At 46.5% G+C, this 19,555-nt stretch overlaps 1 protein-coding gene across 1 annotated transcript in view; it reads right to left on the reverse strand.

Moving 5' to 3' along the window:
• The window catches only part of LOC307089612 (voltage-dependent L-type calcium channel subunit alpha-1C-like), a gene marked incomplete at both ends in the record, with an annotated part of 101,161 nt that overhangs the window by 15,179 nt on the left and 66,427 nt on the right, over positions 1 to 19,555 (reverse strand). The window contains 11 exons of the mRNA XM_079755967.1: positions 8,918 to 9,187; positions 10,177 to 10,318; positions 11,396 to 11,504; positions 11,850 to 11,946; positions 12,426 to 12,516; positions 13,388 to 13,516; positions 16,185 to 16,540; positions 17,338 to 17,472; positions 17,752 to 17,879; positions 18,631 to 18,732; positions 19,038 to 19,140. Of these exons, the coding sequence (XP_079612093.1) occupies positions 8,918 to 9,187; positions 10,177 to 10,318; positions 11,396 to 11,504; positions 11,850 to 11,946; positions 12,426 to 12,516; positions 13,388 to 13,516; positions 16,185 to 16,540; positions 17,338 to 17,472; positions 17,752 to 17,879; positions 18,631 to 18,732; positions 19,038 to 19,140 (1,662 nt within the window). The remainder of the gene's footprint in view (positions 1 to 8,917; positions 9,188 to 10,176; positions 10,319 to 11,395; positions 11,505 to 11,849; positions 11,947 to 12,425; positions 12,517 to 13,387; positions 13,517 to 16,184; positions 16,541 to 17,337; positions 17,473 to 17,751; positions 17,880 to 18,630; positions 18,733 to 19,037; positions 19,141 to 19,555) is intronic.

Raw genomic sequence — 19,555 nt, forward strand, 5'->3', positions numbered from 1 at the left:
TTCAAATTATTTGGACGCGTTAAAAACATATTTTCCAGTTTAGAAATTACATTTTGACGAGTCAAACAGATTTACAAATATCAAATTAAATGTTGACGAGGTGCAATTCCAAGCAGACATCAATGATTCAAATTTACTGGACAGATTTTAATGATCCGTGACGTAAGAACAATGGTAGATCCAGTTTGGGGGGAGGGGGGCAGATAGAGGTTTGGCTCCCATGAAAGCAGCAAACTCAAACATCTGTGGGGTCTCTGAAAATACAGCAGCATAATATTTTAATTACAAGTAAAGCTATTTTTCCTTACACATACAGAGTAATACTGATGTTAAGTAAAGGATAATGAAAAGAACGCCAGTCATTATTGGGAAAATAATCCCCAACAGCGCGAAGCAGAGGTGTCTTGCTTCGACCTGAAGTACATGGCTACTTGCCAGAACGAAAAAATAACTTCACACGGTGTGAACTGTTTGAGCTGGCCGGCCAATCAGAGAGAAAATATCAGTATTTGTACCAGAGATATGGGTCTCTTTATGACAGTCATGGTTAGCCTCAACTTTTACATTGGTCTACATTGTTTTGTAGCCAAATTTCTTATTCAGATGTTAAAAAATGTGCATGGTTTGAAATACAGCTAGTGAGAGACCAGTGAGAACATAGTTACTGATTAAATGTAAGGACTGGTGTCTAGCAGTGAGGCTGCAGTTTGCAGATAGGCCAAAGCAGGACTAAAAACCATACTGAATTGTCAATTTGACCAAATTATTAAGAAGGAGAGCATAAAAAAAGAACCCAGCTGTAGGAAATGTAATTTATTTGCAATGTTTTAATAACATCATTCCTCAGATAAAAATGCAATGTTACAGGAATATACATCAGAGATTAATTTAAAATTTGCTTTCAATTGACCATACAGTCTAAATATACTTTTTCCTTTTTTATTTACTGGTAGCGTGCGTTATAAGCAAGACAGACTCTGTCACCAATGACAGACTGACGAGTTACAGATACAAACTGTACATCGACTATTTACAAATCAACTTTTTGTTTGGTTTTTCATTTAACTTTTTATTGAAAATACGAGTAGAAAAGGTGATTGATTAATATTCAGATTTATTCAATTTGTATTATTTCCCTTTCTAGAATCTAAAAAATGAAATGAATAAATTAACAGAACAAGAAAGTGTTTTCCAAGAAGATAAAGGAAGAGGGATAGGTCATGTTGTCACTGAAGTTTCCAGAGTTTGGAATAGTGTCGCTTAGCAACCCCAAGACACCTCCAAAGGAATCACAATATAATCCTCCCGAATTAATCAAAACAAAATCCCTCCAAAACGATAGAAATAGAATCCCTCAAATGGCTGAGGGACAATTCACTTAAATAAAATAACTTACAAGATGGCCACCTGCCTTCAAAGCTACCATAAGCACAATAACACTCTTTAGTTTGTCTTGTTTTTTAACCATAAAAGGTGGTCATTAAGTACTATATTTAACAGTAGCGCCTCTACTAATATAACAACAAATATTTTGTTGGTCTCTCTGTGAATATTATGAACATATCTCTCTAAAAAAAACCAAATTATTCTCTGACAAAGAAAATATCTCTCCTGCTAACATGTTGCATGTTTACTTAACTAGAGTCAATATGGAGACGACTGATTCATGCGGATGGAACACACAAAGCCGAACCAGACCTTACAAGTGATTGTAACCGTCTGAGTTGGAAACAGGCTCACGATGCATTTCCTGACGAATGAACAGTAGAGTTTCAGTGCCATTCCTTCTCTCTCTCTAGACCTCTTTAATGTATGATTAAAATCTGGAGTATTTTAGCCGTTAATAAAGACAACATGGAGCCCACCACTTCTAGCGCTATGCTCTAGTCGTCCGGAGACGTAGCTATGACCACAGCTCCCTGTTTTTCGGCTGAAACGTCTCCACATCAGCCCAGCCCAGCTACCTGTGTTATGAACCACCACCACCACCACCAAGGTTGGTTTATACATTCATCATACATTCAGCCATTCATCCTGCTTCTCTTACTCCCGAACACACGCACGCACGCACACACACACACACACACGCACTCACACACACACACACACACACACACACACACACACACACACACACGCAAGCACACACACCGTTCATTCATTAATATCGATCCTCTTTTTTATCAGACGCGCACGTTCTACGGGAGGTAACATTTAGACAGGCAGCGGCAGCAGATGGTTTGTGAATGTGGACGTTGTGGACAAGGTCAGCCACCCTAAGGTAATGTGTCACTGCTTAGGGCCAGGTTCCTAGAAGAAAAGGAGGTGAAAGTCCCTGTACTCAACTGCCGACGTACTGCCAGCTCTTGAGTCAGTTTGGATTCCCATCTTGATTATACTCATAAATGTATCTGGAGGTACATTTTTATACCGCCACATTGAACACTCACACATACACCCCCCCCCCCCCATATCTTTTGGGTGATACTTGTTGACAGAATCTTGTGATAAAGGAAACGTGTAATTATGTTTTGATCTGACCATTTTACTTTCCATCTTACTCACTTGTGAGTGCCGCCATTCATTTTCCTAAGAGCCAGCATGTTATTTTTATGCTGTTTCTGTTGTTTCTGTGTCATATATGAACATGATCTAATTCCGTATGCTCTCTGTAGGCCTAAAGGGCTTAAATACTACCAGTAAAATGTAATTTAATTTATATTCAGTACATTTCAGCAGTTATGGTTTCAAATGAAATGAAGACAAGGTTTTTCAATCTATTCAAGGTCTTTTCAAGTAGATCGGCCTCAAAATGTTGAAACGTTCCTCCTTAAATCTCCTCTAGATATCTTTCAATCACATATATATTGGGGTTAATTTGATATTTTCTACTAGGCTATTCCTCTCTATAAGCTATATCAAAATAACAATCATTTGCTAGTGGTGGGCTCAACATATATCCTATTTTTCACACATCTGACCAATGCCTTATATTCCTGGAAGGAAGATTCATGCAGTAAAACAGCCTCATTAGCCATCTCAAAAACACCCTTAAAGGTCTGACACATAACCAATGAATGAAAGAATTAGGGAACTCTGTCGAAAACAAACTTTAACTTAACCTAATGTTCTTTACAGTGAAACAGCCTCGTTTTCTAGACAACAATTCAAAAGAAAAAACCCAAAGTAAGTTAACACTTGAGGATTCCTGAACATATGTGGATGTGCATGGCTGTGTGGGAGAGATTCTTAATTGTTGTTTTTTCTCTGTTTCTTCCTGCTCACACTACTATGGAAGTCTTCATTTTTTGGTTGCCTTCTCGTTAATCAGCAGTCAGTTGGGGAACATGACAGATAATTGATACAAAAGGGTTCAGAGTCATTTCACTGAACAAACTTTGATATAACCATAAACACAAGATATGCAAAATTAGAGTCTGGGGAAATACATGAACAGCTTAGCATATAGAGTTGTCCCTCTACACAAAAAAATATACTCTATCCCCAAAAATTACATTTATTAACAGCTGGATAAAACCCGTTAAATAATACACGTTTTACTGGATAATAGTTAGTTAACTCAACAACATCATTGACACCTAGACAGGAAAAGCTCCAGCCATCAATGTTGTGAGTCAAATTAAATAGGAACTGCCATTTTATTGGGCCTCATGGATCTCATGTAATTGTTTGACTACAGGCCATCGCTACTGCACAAACGCATGCACAAAAACACAATTCAATCAAAACAAAGTGGGGTGATGAAAATAGCAACAGCTTTAAAATATAACAGGGAAAATATAAATATCAATCAATCAATAAACTAATCCATAACATGTCGACATGTTATCATTCTTTGTGACGACTCATCATTAAATAACTTCTAAAAACCTGGTATACAGTGACACTTATTGCATATCTTGTGTGATGTAGACAGACTTGAGCTACTTCATATCCCCCAGCCCTTCTTCTCTGTAGAGGGCTTGTACAACAGAATGCATCATGGGAGTTATGTTGGTGATACTCCGCCATATTGAAAGAACTCAAGAGAGTTAAAATACTGTAAAATCCTAAATCCACGCAAATATACCATAACCGTGGTTAAAGAAAACTTGTTTTGCCTTGTCTCGCATGAGAATCACCGTGGCAATTTCAAACAAAACGTCTCCCCACAATGACAATTCTTTATTTATGATTAATTACTAAACAATGAAAAAACACTACTTCCCACTAACACTAACATTCCAATGCTCCTATTCTCTCCAAACTGCTTTGTGAGGTCTGAATTTACAAGCTATATTCCATTAAAACCTATAACACCTATAAGCCTACCCTGCACTGCTCAGAGCCAGTCCAAAACGACAATGAGACCTGTTTCTAAGCTTCAAAGCTAGATGTGGTTATGTGTAGCTTATGGAATGTGGGTGCGCAACAAATAACACTTCCAAATGGGATCTGTCATAGAATAACCACCATCCATTTACACTATCTTACACATTGTCACTTTCAAATTTGTTATATCTTGACATGAACATCTTAACATTTTTCCTTTAAAAACCGATGTCTATCCCAGACACTTAATGTAGGGCCTACTACATCAATGTTTAACTACGGTGATACAATGTTATTTCCCACTGTTTCCGTGCGGCATTGGTGAATGCAAGTCAAGCAGTACTTATATTTTTTTATGTTTGTTGCTTTAATGTAGCAGCCTGGGTCACACTTCAACATCTATCTTTAAATGTATAATTTATATTCATTTAATAAGGGATAAAGTTAACTTTCTAATTAAGGTTTTCTCTATTTACTCTCTTCCATGGCATTGCGTTCATCCATCAAGTTTTTTACTGGCAAGAAATAAGTGTGACTACTGACTATCATTTTAGTCATTTGCTCCAAAATATATGCATAAGTAGTTTGAAACAAAGACGACTCAACTCAGTTAGCAGGAATAAATGGGATAATGTGCAGCGTGTGGCAACAAAACATGGCAACCAAACGTTCTTCCTCAAAATGGCTGATCAGTGATCAGTCGTGTAGCTCTGCACTTAGAGAACATTGAATTGACACGCTATGAAAACAAATGGCTCAATTTGATTATACTTTGGAGTCGTATTTGACCTTAAAACTAAGAGAAACTGTTGGTAAAAAAACGTCCAGCTGCTTGTTTTTTGGTAAGAAATAGAAACTGAAAAGAATGTGTAGCCTAGCACTAGCCACATGCTAGCATCTTGAGATGGCACAACATGAGAAATGTTAACGTGATGACAAGATGAAATTGGTTTGAAATAAAAATCCATATAAATAAACGCATTTGCAATGTGAATGTGTTTATTTAACAACCAAGACGTTTACCCTTGCAGTACAACTGTTAGGCAGAGTAACTGAATGACTAGAATTGTCCGAGATAATTGCATAATTTTATCAAATGTCTGTCACGTCACAGAACGTTCAATATGGCAGTGTGTGCGTTCATTCCCATCCCTGCCAAAAGAAAATAGTAAGGATAATAATAAAAACAACCGTAATAATAATAATATAGAATACTGTATTAAAGCAAACAAATTAAAAATAAACTAAAATAAATAAGTGTTGTCATGTGTTATTCATATTCTCGTAGATTTTTGGACTACTTCCGAATAGCAGCCATCTTGGTTCCTAGGTGTGTTGGAGCTGAATGCGAAATTCCGCATTCACTTCTCTCACCCGGCTAGCGTTTAGAGCCAAGATGGAACAAAGATGGCCGCTAGGGGAACAAGGAACCATGTGTGGTGTAGTTAGAAGAAAACCTGATTAGTCACAGTAAATAGGATATATCTTTACTCTTTTTATGCTGTAGATTCTTGATCCTGATATTATGTTGGTAAAAACATGGTTATGTATTGTCCAGTGGATTTATTCTCGGGGAGCCTGTACAGTATAACGTCTACCTCCAGTGATGCAAAGGTCCTTCATAATCCGTTAATCCATAATAAAGAAGATTCTCATGTTCCACACTCAGACACAATCATACTTTCAATGTGGTTTGTGGTTTTTTAACTTGGTCACATCTGGTTGATGCGTAAACTCTGTATATAGGCCTATCTCAAGGGCTGTGTGAAACTACTTATCTTCTGGAAATCCTGATGGCTACAGTCTCCTTATATTAAATGATGTGGACGTCCTAGCCCCAACTGGAACACGTGTGTCATGTCTACTGATCGTTAATTCTTGATGCTCCTAACGTGGTGAAAGTGGGTAAAAGCATGTGTTAGAACTTTAAAGGCCCCCCATATATTTGAAGCAAAATAGAAATCACGTTGTTTCGGCAGCACACGCAAAACATGTCCATTGTGGTGTACGTAGATGTGTGCATTTCCTCCAGCGTTAACCATGCATCATAAAGCTTTAAACCCTCTAACCCGGCACATCCAACTCTACTTTCAAAACAAACAAAACTCAATACTTTGTTTCTGAGGTGTTGGCAGATCTTGACTCACCAGCCTGGCTAGAAAGCTAAAAGAATATAAATAAAAAAAGAAAAGAAAAAAACGACCAAATAAGAACAAACCAAAATAACAGATCCCCATGGCGCTAAATATACCAAAAGCTTTGGAAGCATGCCTGTCCTGACCCAGTGTTCAAGTGTGTAGTCACACACACTCACACAACCACACATACAACACCATACTTATAATGCTACCTTAACTTTACTGTCTAGGCTTAAAATCTGCTCTGTAGAGTACAATATTCACCAAGTTTTCGCGCACACGTACTTACATACAATTAATCGCGCAGTCTCTCACACACACGCGCACACACACACACACACACATATACTTTTTTTCTCTTCTGGGAAAATAAATAAATAAATAGATACAATCTGTCAAAGGTGCATACCGATAGAGAGAGATACCCCCTTTTAGTTACACACATTATCTCACACACATTCTGTACTGAAACGCAGACACACAAGCACGCCCACTCGCACACACACATATCATATACACACACGCACGCAAATACTTTGTCCCGTTTGCACAGGTTTCAATACTTAAAACTTATTAGAATTCTCCTAAATTAAACCAAGCAAAAATACATTGTAACGACCAGCAATTGTGCAAACAAATCTAGGATAAATTAAACCCATAACATCATGAATAGAAAAGAAAAACAGCCGTGGCTAGCCAGTCTTGCACAGGACAGAACCATTTAATACTTAGTGGGCGTGGTCTGCAGAGAGTGTGTGTCGCTATCCGATCGGATTCCCGGCTAGAAGGAGGAAGTGAGTTTGATTGACAGACATGTCAAGTCTTTTTCCGCTTTACGTCTGTCGCACTTGGATCCTCGGCCTTCTGTTCAACACAAATAAAACGAAAGACCCCCCCGGAGTGACAAAGGGGGGAAGGAGGGAGGAGACGCAGCAAGGGAGCAAAGATATGAGGCAGACAGTGGGCTGGCCGTCTCTGCTCAAGCAGGCTCCGCCCCCTGTGGGCGTGGCTCTGCGGCGGGCGGGCGCAGACCGGGGGGGGGGGGGGGGGGGGCGACGGCTCGCCTCAGTCGCTCACCGGCTCCGCGTCGGTCAGCAAGCCTCAGAGTTACCTTCGCGCTCAGCAGCCAATCAGCTGCTGGCGACTAAAGCAGCACTCCCCTGCGCCTGCGCTCCGATTGGTCGGCCTGTGGCAGAGCGGCGCTCCCAGCGTTCCCAGCGTTGGAAGAGGAGGAGGACGGGAGGAGGAGGAGCTCCCGAAAGGGTCCTGTTTGTTTCTCTATACAGCGCAGCCGACCTCTGTGCTCGGGATGTGTGTGTGTGTGTGTGTGTGTGTGTGTGGGTGGGTGGGTGGGTGGGTGAGTGTGTGTGTGAGAGAGACATTTGAACTGCTGAAAGCTCAACGGTGGTCCTCTGTCCATGAGAACCCCCCCACCCCCCCCCCTCTGTCCCCTGTCTGCCAGGTGGTGTGATCCCCCCACCCCGACACAAACACACACACACACACACACAGTGGACGATGAGAGAGCTTCAAACCAAAGCGTAGGAAAATGCAGACCGAAGCGTCGACGGTGACAAACAGACCGCCCTTTGGCTGATGCTCGTTTTGCACCAACTGTTGTCGTCGCGTTCGTCTTTTTGCTCGTCTTTCCTGCAGGTTTTTATTCATTTCCTTCACAACTTGAGGATTTTTAATAGAACTGTGAGGCACTTAGAGACACACTCAGACACGTGTGATGAACACACACACACACGCGCGCGCACAAACAAACGCACACGCGCTCACACACACACAGACACACGAGCGCACGCACGCACGCACAAAACGACCAGGTATCGTGCGCAGACGCATACACACATACGTACAGTATAGTATAGTGTGGTATATTGCACTACGCAAGAGACGCCCTCAGAGACAAACACAGGAACACAAAACGAAGTCGAAACGTTGTCGGGCCGCATGTTAAAATGTGCGTCCTTCACCGCCGCCGTCGTCGTAGAAGATAAACCTGGCAGAGAGGCAGACAAACCGGTGTGTATGTGTGTGTGTCTGTGTGTGTGTGTGTACGTGTGTGTGTACACGTGTGTGTGTGTGTGTGTGTGTGTGTGTGTGTGTGGACAGGACGAGTAGGGATCGGAGAGAACCGGCCGCTGCCACCGCCGCCGCCGCTACGCCCAGCGTGGACCACCGCCAGTACCCCCCCAGCCCCCCGCCTCCGTCGCCGCCGCCGTCGTCATGGCGACGAGCCGCCCCGAAACAAACGGATCCTCCTGGCGCTCCCCGTTCTACAAACTCGTCACGCACTCCATATCCTCGTCGTCCAGGAGTTCGCTGTTCCTCCGGTGCCTCGCCCCTCCTCCTCCTCCTCCTCCTCCTCCTCCTCCTCGGCTCTCCTCCTCCTCCTCCTCCTCCTCCTCCTCCTCTTCCCTTCCTCCCCCCAGCAGCACCTCCCGCTCCTCCGCCGAGGAGGGTCCGTGGGCTGCCCCTCCCCGGGGCTCCGCGTGGCCGGGGGGCGGGGCCGCGTGGTACGGCAGCAGGTTGCCGTTGGCGGCGCCGGGCGGGGCGCGGCCGGGGGCGGGGTTTCCGTTGAGGATGTTGTCGGCGGCGTGCTCCATCTCCTCGAAGGTCATGTCGCAGGCGTCCGCCAGCTCCGCCTTGGTGACCTCGATGAAGGCCGGGTCCTGGGCGAAGCGGCCAAGGCCCTCCGAGATCAGCACCTGGGGAGGGAGGAGGTAGAGGGAGAGGATGAGGAGGTGGTGGGGGTGGAGGAGAGGCATGGGAGGGTCAAGGAAGTAAAAGAAAGAGGAGAGCAACAGACGGAGGTGAAGAAACAAAGAAACAAACAAAGAAGTAGAGCAGTGGTATTCACTATTTTTTTCAGGAGAGCCGCACTGACAGGACGACGTCAACAGGAGAGCCATTTTTACCGCAAAGTATCAAAAGCTATAAATCCAGTCATAAATAAGTATGCCTGCTTAATAATACGTCCTCCCTGAAGCAGTGTTTCCCACAGAATTTTGTGAAACTGTGGAGGGAACCCGGTCCTTAGCGGGGTCCGGGGGCATGCTGCCCCGGAAGAAAATTTGGTACCTTTAAACCTGGAATGCATCAATCTGGTGCACTTTGAGAGGAAAATTAAGACTTGTGTGACTGTGTGCTATTTTCTGGAATAATGTGGAGACACTGGGTCACATAACATGGAAGCTATTGAAGAATAAGTTAATAAGAATAAGTCCATCCAAAGAGCACATTCTCTCTTGTTATGTAGGAAAACCGCCAATCTGGCAACCCCGCTGTCAGCGTAGAGCCGAGCAAGTTTAAAAATATTTTCTAGACAAGGCTATATTTCCACCTTTTAATGCCGCTGTTGATTTATTTTTTAAATAATTGTTTGTATTGTTTTTTTAAATATCTGTATTCACTGCATGATCATATCACTGTATATTTTTACCGCCATGCGAGCCGCAAATAGAGGCTTGGCGAGCCGCATGTGGCTTGCGAGCCGCGCAATGAGTAATGCTGAAATAGCGGGAGAAAAAATGTATTTCAGAAGGAAGGAAGAGAAAGTCAGCTTTGAATACTGCAGTGAGTATCCATGTCTCCATGAAAAATTCCCTTTCACCTGACCACAAAAACAGCTCCTTCGGAGGCTCTCTCTGGGTTGGCTCGGGTTATCGTGTACAAAGTGTCACGTTGCGTCGCTCACCGCCTCCACCAGGCTGCCCGCGCTGCCGTGGGTCAGCGAGGTCGCGTCCTGGTTGAGTAGCGAGGGCACCGTGAGTGACACCGGCCGCGACGCTCTCTGATTGGTCGAGCCCACCCGGGTGTTCCCGTTGCTGTCGCTGTACCTGTGACGACATCAAAATCCGAGCACGTGTTAATGTGGACATGTATAAGACGGGGGGCAGAAGCTAAGGAGGTGGAGCAGGTCGGGTTGCTAGTTCAATCCCTGGCTGGTCTTAGGCCCCGTCCACACGGAGCCGAAACGGGCGAAAACGATCCGGTTTGGTTTTGTGCGGTTCAGGAATATCTCCGTAAAGACGGAGTCATTGCGAAACCGCATCGAGCTGTAGGAACGCTGTAGTGAATATTCAAGGCGCTGGTTCTCCACAGAAAAAAGTGGAGCGCATCAAGCCTGCGCGCTGTATACAAACATTCAGCCACGAGGATATTCAACCTTTTAAATTGAGCAGAAATACTTTTTAATGTACAGTTAGTACACAGGCCGTCCACACGAATCCTAACACGAAACCGCATAGGTCCGATAGATTTGGAACCACCTCCGAGGGTGGTTTCAGAAATGTGCGGTTTCGGGCACCGGATCCGCCGGCTCCGTCTGGACGGTCGGCCGAAACGCACAAGACTTGCGCGGTTTCACCCAAAAATCAGCTTTGTGTGGACGGGGCCTTAGCGTCCCTGAGCAAGTCTCTAACCCTAACTGCTCCAGACCAGCTGTGAATGAATCTGTGAATGAATGAGTGAAAGTGAGGCACTAATTGTAGTGCTTTTGCTTAAAAAATATAGATAAAAATGTACATAAGATGAGATGTATGTATTTACAGAACATGAAGAAGTGTATGTTGCAGGGTAAAACGGGAAGCATTCTTCAACAGAGGGACATCTAATTCGCCCATCCGAGACCGAAGAAGATCTTTGCAGACAACTTGTTTTATACCCAATGTGGTTTCAGTTTGATCACTGAACCTTCCATTAGTTAAGACCATGGAGACAGAAAATCCGAATTCAAATTGCGAAAATAAAACCACATAAATCCCGCCCGCCTCAAACTTCAGACCAATCAAACACAATGTTTACATGGCCATCATCTGGGGAGAAGTTACAAAATCTGTCAATCCCTTCATGTTGATCTCGTGACCTCGCCCAATGTACTTTCCGCCCGTATGCTAGCCTTCCTGGGGGCTCACCAAGGCCCACAGTTGACCGACGGGAGGCTGCTGTTGAGCTTCTCGTGGGAGGTGGCGCCCTCTAGCTTCAGGGAGGGCACCTGCTGGTACGAGGCGTGTCCGCCGTGGGCTGGAGACAAACAGAACAACACGTTAAGGCGTGTTAGTCTGACTGCTGCCCGACGGAATACATTTTGCACTATTCCCAGTTTATCCAGTTTAAATTTTCCAGTTTTGATTTTACATATATTTATGATATTCTTTACTTCTGTTAAAAGTTATAGTGTATTCTATTTTTATTGTATTCTATTTTTTTTTAAGCACAGAAAATACAGTATATAGAGTAGAAAAAATAAATAGAAGACAGAGTATGTCGCACAAACACTTCACTGCATATCCTGTATAGGTATGTGACGAACAAAAACCTTTGAATCTTGAACGACTGAACGGCTCACGTTCAGTCGGGAGCGCTCACCTGTTGGGCTGGCGGGCGGCGTGGAGCAGAGTCGACTGAAGAGCGTGGGGGAGTGACTCCGTCTGAGGAGGGGACTCAACCCCGCCACCGCCAACGCCTGGACCCGGGAGGGGGGGGGGGGACAGAACATGTTACGCCGCTTTTCCATAAGCAACCACACACCACCACAATCAACAGTTTTTGTGTGTGTGCTTCGTGCCTGTGTATGTGCATGATGTCTGGAGTGTGTTCGCATGTGTTAGTGCGGGATTGCTCTGCGAGCGTCTATGTGCATGATGTCCGCGTTCGGGTGTGTGCCTACGTGCGCGAGGGTCTGCTTTGTGCCTGTGTATTCGCAGCATGATGTCTGGAGTGTGTGTGTGTGTGTGTGTGTGCATGATAGGAGCGTGTTTGCTTCTTGAGCATCTATGTGCATGACATGTACATAGATGTGTTTGCATGTGTGTGCGTATACGTGTGTGTGTGTGTGTGCGTGCCTGCGTCTATGCGTGTGTCTGCATGTATGCATTTGTGTGTGTGTGTGTGTGTGTGTGTGCGTGCGTGCGTGCGTGCGTGCGTGTGTGTGTGTGTGTGTACCTGGTGATGGACCAGGTGCAGAGGCAGGGCTGTCTTCTGGGACACGTCTGTCCTGGGCTGTCTCCTCAGACATTCCAGATGGAAGGACGACCTTCGTCCTTCAGTAGAGCCACAGGTAGGAAGACATCAGTAATCACCCAGTGACAGAGAAGCGCTTAAGGCCCTGTTGTCAAGCCAGCCTGGGCTAATGCCTTCAAGGGATCCTGGGATTCCCCAAGGTGAGTAAATACCACAGATATAATCCCCAAAACGCATTGCTTGCTCAATCTTGTTGCAACAAAGATACTCACTGAAATGTTTTTTCTATCCATGGAGGGCGTTCACTGGTACGTCCGTGAATATCTCGTGCATTTTTTATCTGGTAGTGCGGTTTTTATTGGTGGAATCAAATACTATAAAGATTGGTAAAGGCATTTTCAATTTAAACAAGGCTAGGTGTGCAGTCATTGGCTCGTTTGATCATGGTCTAAAGGTCTTGTTGACCAATCAGGTTGCTCGGTTGGAACCACCACTGATAGAGTTTGGATTTGACTAAATATTCATAGCAACATACGTGTGTGTGTGTGTGTGTGTGTGTGTGTGTGTGTGTGTGTGTGTGTGTGTGTGTGTGTGTGTGTGTGTGTGTGTGTGTGTGTGTGTGTGTGTGTGTGTGTGTCCTCACCCAGGGTAGTTGGACAGAGGAAGGCTCTCCTTGGAGACAGACACACCCCCCCTCCTCCTCCTCCTCCTCCTCCTCCTCCTCTCCTCTCTAGCACCTCCTCGCTCCCCTCCATGGACGACAACTGCTTGCACTTATCATCGTGGTACACCAACCTAACACACACACACACACACACACACACACACACACACACACACACACACACGTTGACCACACAAACACGTTGTTCGCCAGCGACCTGTCTTTTGTTCATCAATGCGAACGCTGAGAGAGAGCGAGAGTGGGGCGTGCGAGGCCGTACATGTCACAGGAGCGCGAGTGGCCGTCGTCATGGTAATCGGGGTCGTCGCCGTAGCTCTCGTCGTACGTCTCCTCGGTGGAGCCCCCTCCCCGCTGGATGATTGGCAGCCGGCTGTCGCTGGAGTCCGACCTGAGGACCGCCGCACAACAAGGACGTCACCGACGAGGCAGCAGGCAGGCAGACAGACAGGCAGACAGACAGACAGACAGACGGACGGACGGACGGACAGAGGAACAGACGCGCGACGGACAGACAGACAGACAGACGTACGACAGAGGACAGACGCGCGACAGACAGACAGACGACAGACGACAGAGGACCGACCCGCGACGGACAGACGGACAGACGGACAGAGAAACAGACGCGTGACGAACAGACAGACGGACGGACAAAGAAACAGACGCGCGACGGACAGACAGACAGACAGACGTATGACAGAGGTCAGACATGCGACGGACAGACAGACAGACGTACGACAGAGGACAGTCGCGCGACGAACAGACAGACAGACGGACGGACGGAAGGCGTTTGTACGGGAGCGCAACAGACGGAACACGGGGGGGAGACATACGGACAGACGTGCAGACAGACGGACACGGGCAGAGACAGACGGAAGGGAATAATTAGCGGGTGAATAATGTGGTCATATCGGCAAAATGGATGGCTCGGAGGAAGGAACAGTGGAGAAGATTAACAGTAGAGAGAAGGATAACAGTAGAGAGAAGAATAACAGTAGAGTGAAGAATAACAGTAGAGAAGGATAACAGTAGAGAGAAGCATCACAGTAGAGTGAAGGATAACAGTAGAGTGAAGGATAACAGTAGAGTGAAGAATAACAGTAGAGAAGGATAACAGCAGAGAGAAGCATCACAGTAGAGTGAAGAATAACAGTAGAGAAGGATAACAGTAGAGAGAAGCATCACAGTAGAGAGAAGAATCACAGTAGAGAGAAGGATAACAGTAGAGAGAAGGATTACAGTAGAGAAGGATAACAGTAGAGAGAAGCATCACAGTAGAGTGAAGAATAACAGTGGAGTATAATAACAGCAGAGAAAAGAGGCTGAGGATGATAAAAGCTTCCGGTTAAAAGCATAGGGGTTGCTGGTGCAAAGCCTTAACAGTGATGCTTTGTTGAGTATAAGAAAACAGTTGACCAGGGAGCAGATATCTCCAACAGCCAAAGACATTGGAAGAGGGATACAGCCAATATTTAACTTATTTAAACTAATAAGTAAGTATTAATTAATAAATAAGAGTAATGCAGATTCCTCAAAAAAGTTTGTCAGCTTATCTCTGAGCCTAAGTCTACCAGCGTCTCCAGTTGTGTAATTTAAGGACAAATATCGACTCCTCTCGTCAAGGCTGTTTCATACTCCAGAGGCCTTCGGGAAAGACACACTTAACCCCTGGAACCTTCACTAGATTCTATATTTCGAAAAATTTTAGCAATCACTTTCCTCAACCTTCCATGAATACAACTCTGAAAAGTCCTTGAGAAAAACAGGCATCGCAAAATTCAAAAATTCTTCATATGATATTGGATTAGGAATGTTGATGAGGAATTGATTAATATCCTTGTAAACACTAGCAAATAAAAGCAACAACGAGTGCAGCGTGAAGGAAGATCAAATAGCAGTAACAAAGTAGTTCTCTCTCAAACACGGCAAGATGCGGCAAAGTGCGAGTATAAAATGAGCTTTCAGGGGCGGTTATGAAGTTTTGACACTATTCCCTGTTTCCCAGGTGAATAAAATTCCAAAGCATTCATGTTGTTACAGAGCATGCTCTACAGCAGCAGAGCGGAGGCTAACGGCGGAGCAGCCATTGACAGCATGTGCTACATGCTAAGTGCTACGTGCTACGTTTTACCAGTTCGGCTTACAAATATCAGCGTTAGCCGTAGCAAACTAAAGCAGCCCCATGAACAGCAAGTGTTATGGTTAAAGTCCTACAGGGATGTTGTTCAACATCATATCACAATAATACACCTTTAAAACCTCGGGTAGGGGTGTATCTTGTGAGTAGGATAACTCAATACACATTTCTATGTTTATAGGCTATCACGCACGCGCGCACACACACACACACACACACACACACACACACACACACACACTTTGTGTCCAGGCAACATACCGCATGAGGTTGTCATAAAAACACGTCCTGCTCGCCACCATAACAAAAAATAAATAAGTAGAAACAGAAAAAAATGAATAGTTGGATAGAGGATCCATTTACTTGTTTTGTGAAAATACGCTAAACTTAATCGATCACAATGTTCACAATCAAAGAATCAAAGCAAAGACAAGGACTTCTGCTCACTCTACAGCGACATTACTAAGGTGTGATTTTAGTTATCTTATCATTTCTAAGGGTTGACACGATTTAGAGGAAGTGTAGGGCTTCCTACGAGGGCATTTGTTTAGGAAAAAGGTTTCGGATCAATAAACATTTCGATCCGTCTATTTCAGGAACCCAACAAAACCCCAATCATCTAACACGTCCTCTTGCAATTAAAGGAAATCCCCACAAAACAAAAACAAAAGACCTGATTATGGTTCCACGTTGACGCAACGCAAGGGGGTTCACGGACCCATTGCGTCCTTGCGGACCCCCCTTGCGTGATTCCCCTGTGATTGGTCCGCTCACTAAAACCCGAGTGCGTCGAAGCGTCTGCGTGGTCGCCGCGTTGCGTCGACGTGGAACCACAACTGGGGCCTTCACTCTACAGGAGTACGGCGACGACGCACCAATTAGCCCCCCAACTAGCAACAGACCCCCTTCCCGGCGCGCTCACCTCTTGGGGGGGAAGCACCAGGACGATCGGGGCAGCAGTATGGGGGTGAGGGCCTGCTCGCCGGCCACCCGGTCCGGGTCGCCCGCCGACGGGCCGGCCGCCGCCACCGCCACGCCGCCCATGCCCGTGTTGTTGGCGTTGTTGATGTTGGCGTTGGAGCCCGACGACGAGTAGGAGGAGGGCGTGAAGGTGGTGGAGTCCATGAGCTTCTCGTGGGAGGGGCTCTCGGCCTCGCACGGCGAGCCCTTCTGGCTGATGTGCAGCGGCCGCTGGGTGGCGAAGGAGGGCGGGAAGGAGGCGCGGCCGTCGCTCTGGCCGTAGTAGTTGACGTGGTTACCGAACAGGCCGCCCGACCGCTGCGGAGGAGGAGGAGGAGGAGGAGGAGGAGGAGGAGGAGGAGGAGGAGGAAGAGGAAGTGTAGGGGGAGGAGGAGGAGGAGGAAGAGGAGGAAGTGTAGGGGGAGGAGGAGGCGGAGGAGGAGGAGGGGGTGGAGGAGGAGGAGGAGGAGGGGGAGGAGGAGGTGGAGGAGGAGGAGGTGGATCAGTAATGTTAATTGGGGGAACAATTAGCAATTAAAATGATCCAAACACAAGCAACATTTGGTTTATCTCATGGGAAAGGCAGACGTTTTTTCTCTCTGGGTGGAGGTGTCTGGGGCTGGTCTCTCTCTCTCTCTGGGGGGAGGTGTCTGGGGCTGGTCTCTCTCTGGGGAGAGGTGTCTGGGGGTGGTCTCTCTCTCTCTGGGGGGAGGTGTCTGGGGCTGGTCTCTCTCTCTCTGGGGGGAGGTGTCTGGGGCTGGTCTCTCTCTCTCTGGGGGGAGGTGTCTGGGGCTGGTCTCTCTCTCTCTGGGGGGAGGTATCTGGGGCTGGTCTCTCTCTCTGGGGGGAGGTGTCTGGGGGTGGTCTCTCTCTCTGGGGGGAGGTGTCTGGGGCTGGTCTCTCTCTCTCTGGGGGGAGGTATCTGGGGCTGGTCTCTCTCTGTCTGGGGAGAGGTGTCTGGGGGTGGTCTCTCTCTCTCTCTGGGGGGAGGTGTCTGGGGCTGGTCTCTCTCTCTCTGGGGGGAGGTGTCTGGGGCTGGTCTCTCTCTCTCTCTGGGGGGAGGTGTCTGGGGCTGGTCTCTCTCTCTCTGGGGGGAGGGTGCATCCAACCTTTACCCTGAAGATGTCGTCCTCCGAGGCGGCCGACCCCGGCTCCTTCGGGCCCTTGTCGGGCTCCTCCTCCACCGTCAGGTCCCCGGAGATGGCCCTCCGGATCTCGGGGCCCATGTCGTGGAGGGTTCGCAGGCCCGCCTGGCACGGGAGGGCGCACGCACACACACACAGACACACATACACGGACGCAGTTAGTTATACATCCACAAGCAGATAAGAAACACATTCCCGCAATGGTGCAATGATGCAGACACACACACACGCACACACACACACTTTACACTTCACCCCTGATCATCTCCTCTGATAACTACATTATGGATGCATACTTTTGTCTCTCTCTCTCTCTCTCTCTCTCTCTCTCTCTCTCTCTCTCTCTCTCTCTCTCTCTCTCTCTCTCTCTCTCTCTCTGCCCACCTGCAGAGAGAGGGCGGTCTTGGGGGGCACCTTCGCCACCAGTCCCTGCTCCTTCCTCTTCTTGAACTTGCGGAAATACTCCTGGATCAGGAAGGTGGCGTAAAACTTCCCCACCGTCACCTCATCGTCTGGACAGAGAGACAAGGAAACCACAAAGAGATATCATGAAACACATTACCTTTAGGCTTCAATTATGCCTCCTGCATGGCTGTTTGCATGGAAATTAAAACCGAGGCGGAATCGGTGGTCGTTGTCGGATAGATATCATCCCAAACTGGTTGGACAAGCTGGCTAGCAACGCACACACGTCCGGGTAGTTAGAAGAAGTTGGCGGTCACACCTCAGGGGACACGGCCAGCATATACCCGCCTTTAGAAGAGTCATAACACAGCGTCACAAGAGGCTTCAAGTCTCTCTTTAACACTTTTTGTTAAAGTCTTGTTTTTCAACGGCATCCGTCTCCACTCACCTTATTTACATGTGACCCAACTCTCCAGATTGGGAGGTTAATCACTGAGAAAGCCCCTCCACCCGCTCCTTATTGACCCGTGTTTGCAGTCTTAAATATGACCTTAAAGGCGAACTGTCACTCTCGGCTAAGTACTGCTTCTTATGGATGTGGAAAATCGATGTGTGGTACATCAACTCTTTTTCCGCTGAAACTCCCTGCAGAAGTCGGACCGTTTACCTCATTGGACCGATTTGGAGAAGGCAAATCCCGGACCAACGTCCTGACTTTCCAGTGATTTTTATTTGCGGTGACTGCGTTGGTGTTATTTTGCATCAGAAATGAGTCAAGCTTAATGGGCATTTCCCTGGACTCACACAAGGCCAAACACACACTACTTTATAGTAGAGGACGTTGCAGGGACACCCTACCTCCAGCAGGGGGCACCACCTGGTCCAAAAGCTTCATACTTGTTCTCTTCCAGATCTTTTTCACAATCGCCCTCAGCTCCTCATTCGCCTGTTCCAGGTTACCTGCACACACCCACACACAAATACATGCACACACACACACACACACACAAAAAACACAGACACACACAAACATACACACGTGCGCACAAAGACACACACGTACGCACAAAGACACACACACGTGCAAACACAAATATACACACGCGGTCACACACGAAATACAAATAAATCATCAAATCAGAACGTCATTTTTTGTGTCAAACAGATTGTGTTGTATGCGAATAATGTTACGTGATATTGTGGGTGTATGTGTGTGTTTGTTGTGTGTGTGTGTGTTTGTGTGTGTGTGTTGGGTGTGTGTTTACCGTCAGTCTTGATCCTCAGGGCGGTCCTGACCAGGGCGAACAGCGTGGCGTTGAACATCACCGTGCCGTCGCTGTTCAGAGGCATGTTCATAGACACCAGGCGCTGCAGGACACACACACACACGCACACACACACACACACACACACGCGCGTGCGCGCACACACACGCGCGCATGCACACACACACACACACACAGAACAGGACAGGTCTCAATCCAAGTGTGACATTCCTGCTACCCTGCCCTTTATTCAGGGGCCTGGTTGTCATAGTGACGAGTGATGTATAAATGTAACAAGTATTGTTGCTTATGATGGTCTGAACCGACTTGGAACTGCTCATTGTTATGGAAAGTGTGTGTGTGTGGGTGTCTGTTTGTGTGTGTGTGTGTAAATATGTGTACCTGGTGTATGTGTGTGAATGCATAAATATGTGTACATATGTGTGTGTGCGTGTGTGTCAGCGTTGGTATGTCTGTTTTTGTGTGCGTATGTATGTCTGCTTGCACGTGTGTGTGTG

The sequence above is a fragment of the Pollachius pollachius genome, assembly GCF_949987615.1.
Source record: "Pollachius pollachius genome assembly, chromosome: 18".
In the NCBI taxonomy this organism is placed as follows: domain Eukaryota; kingdom Metazoa; phylum Chordata; class Actinopteri; order Gadiformes; family Gadidae; genus Pollachius; species Pollachius pollachius.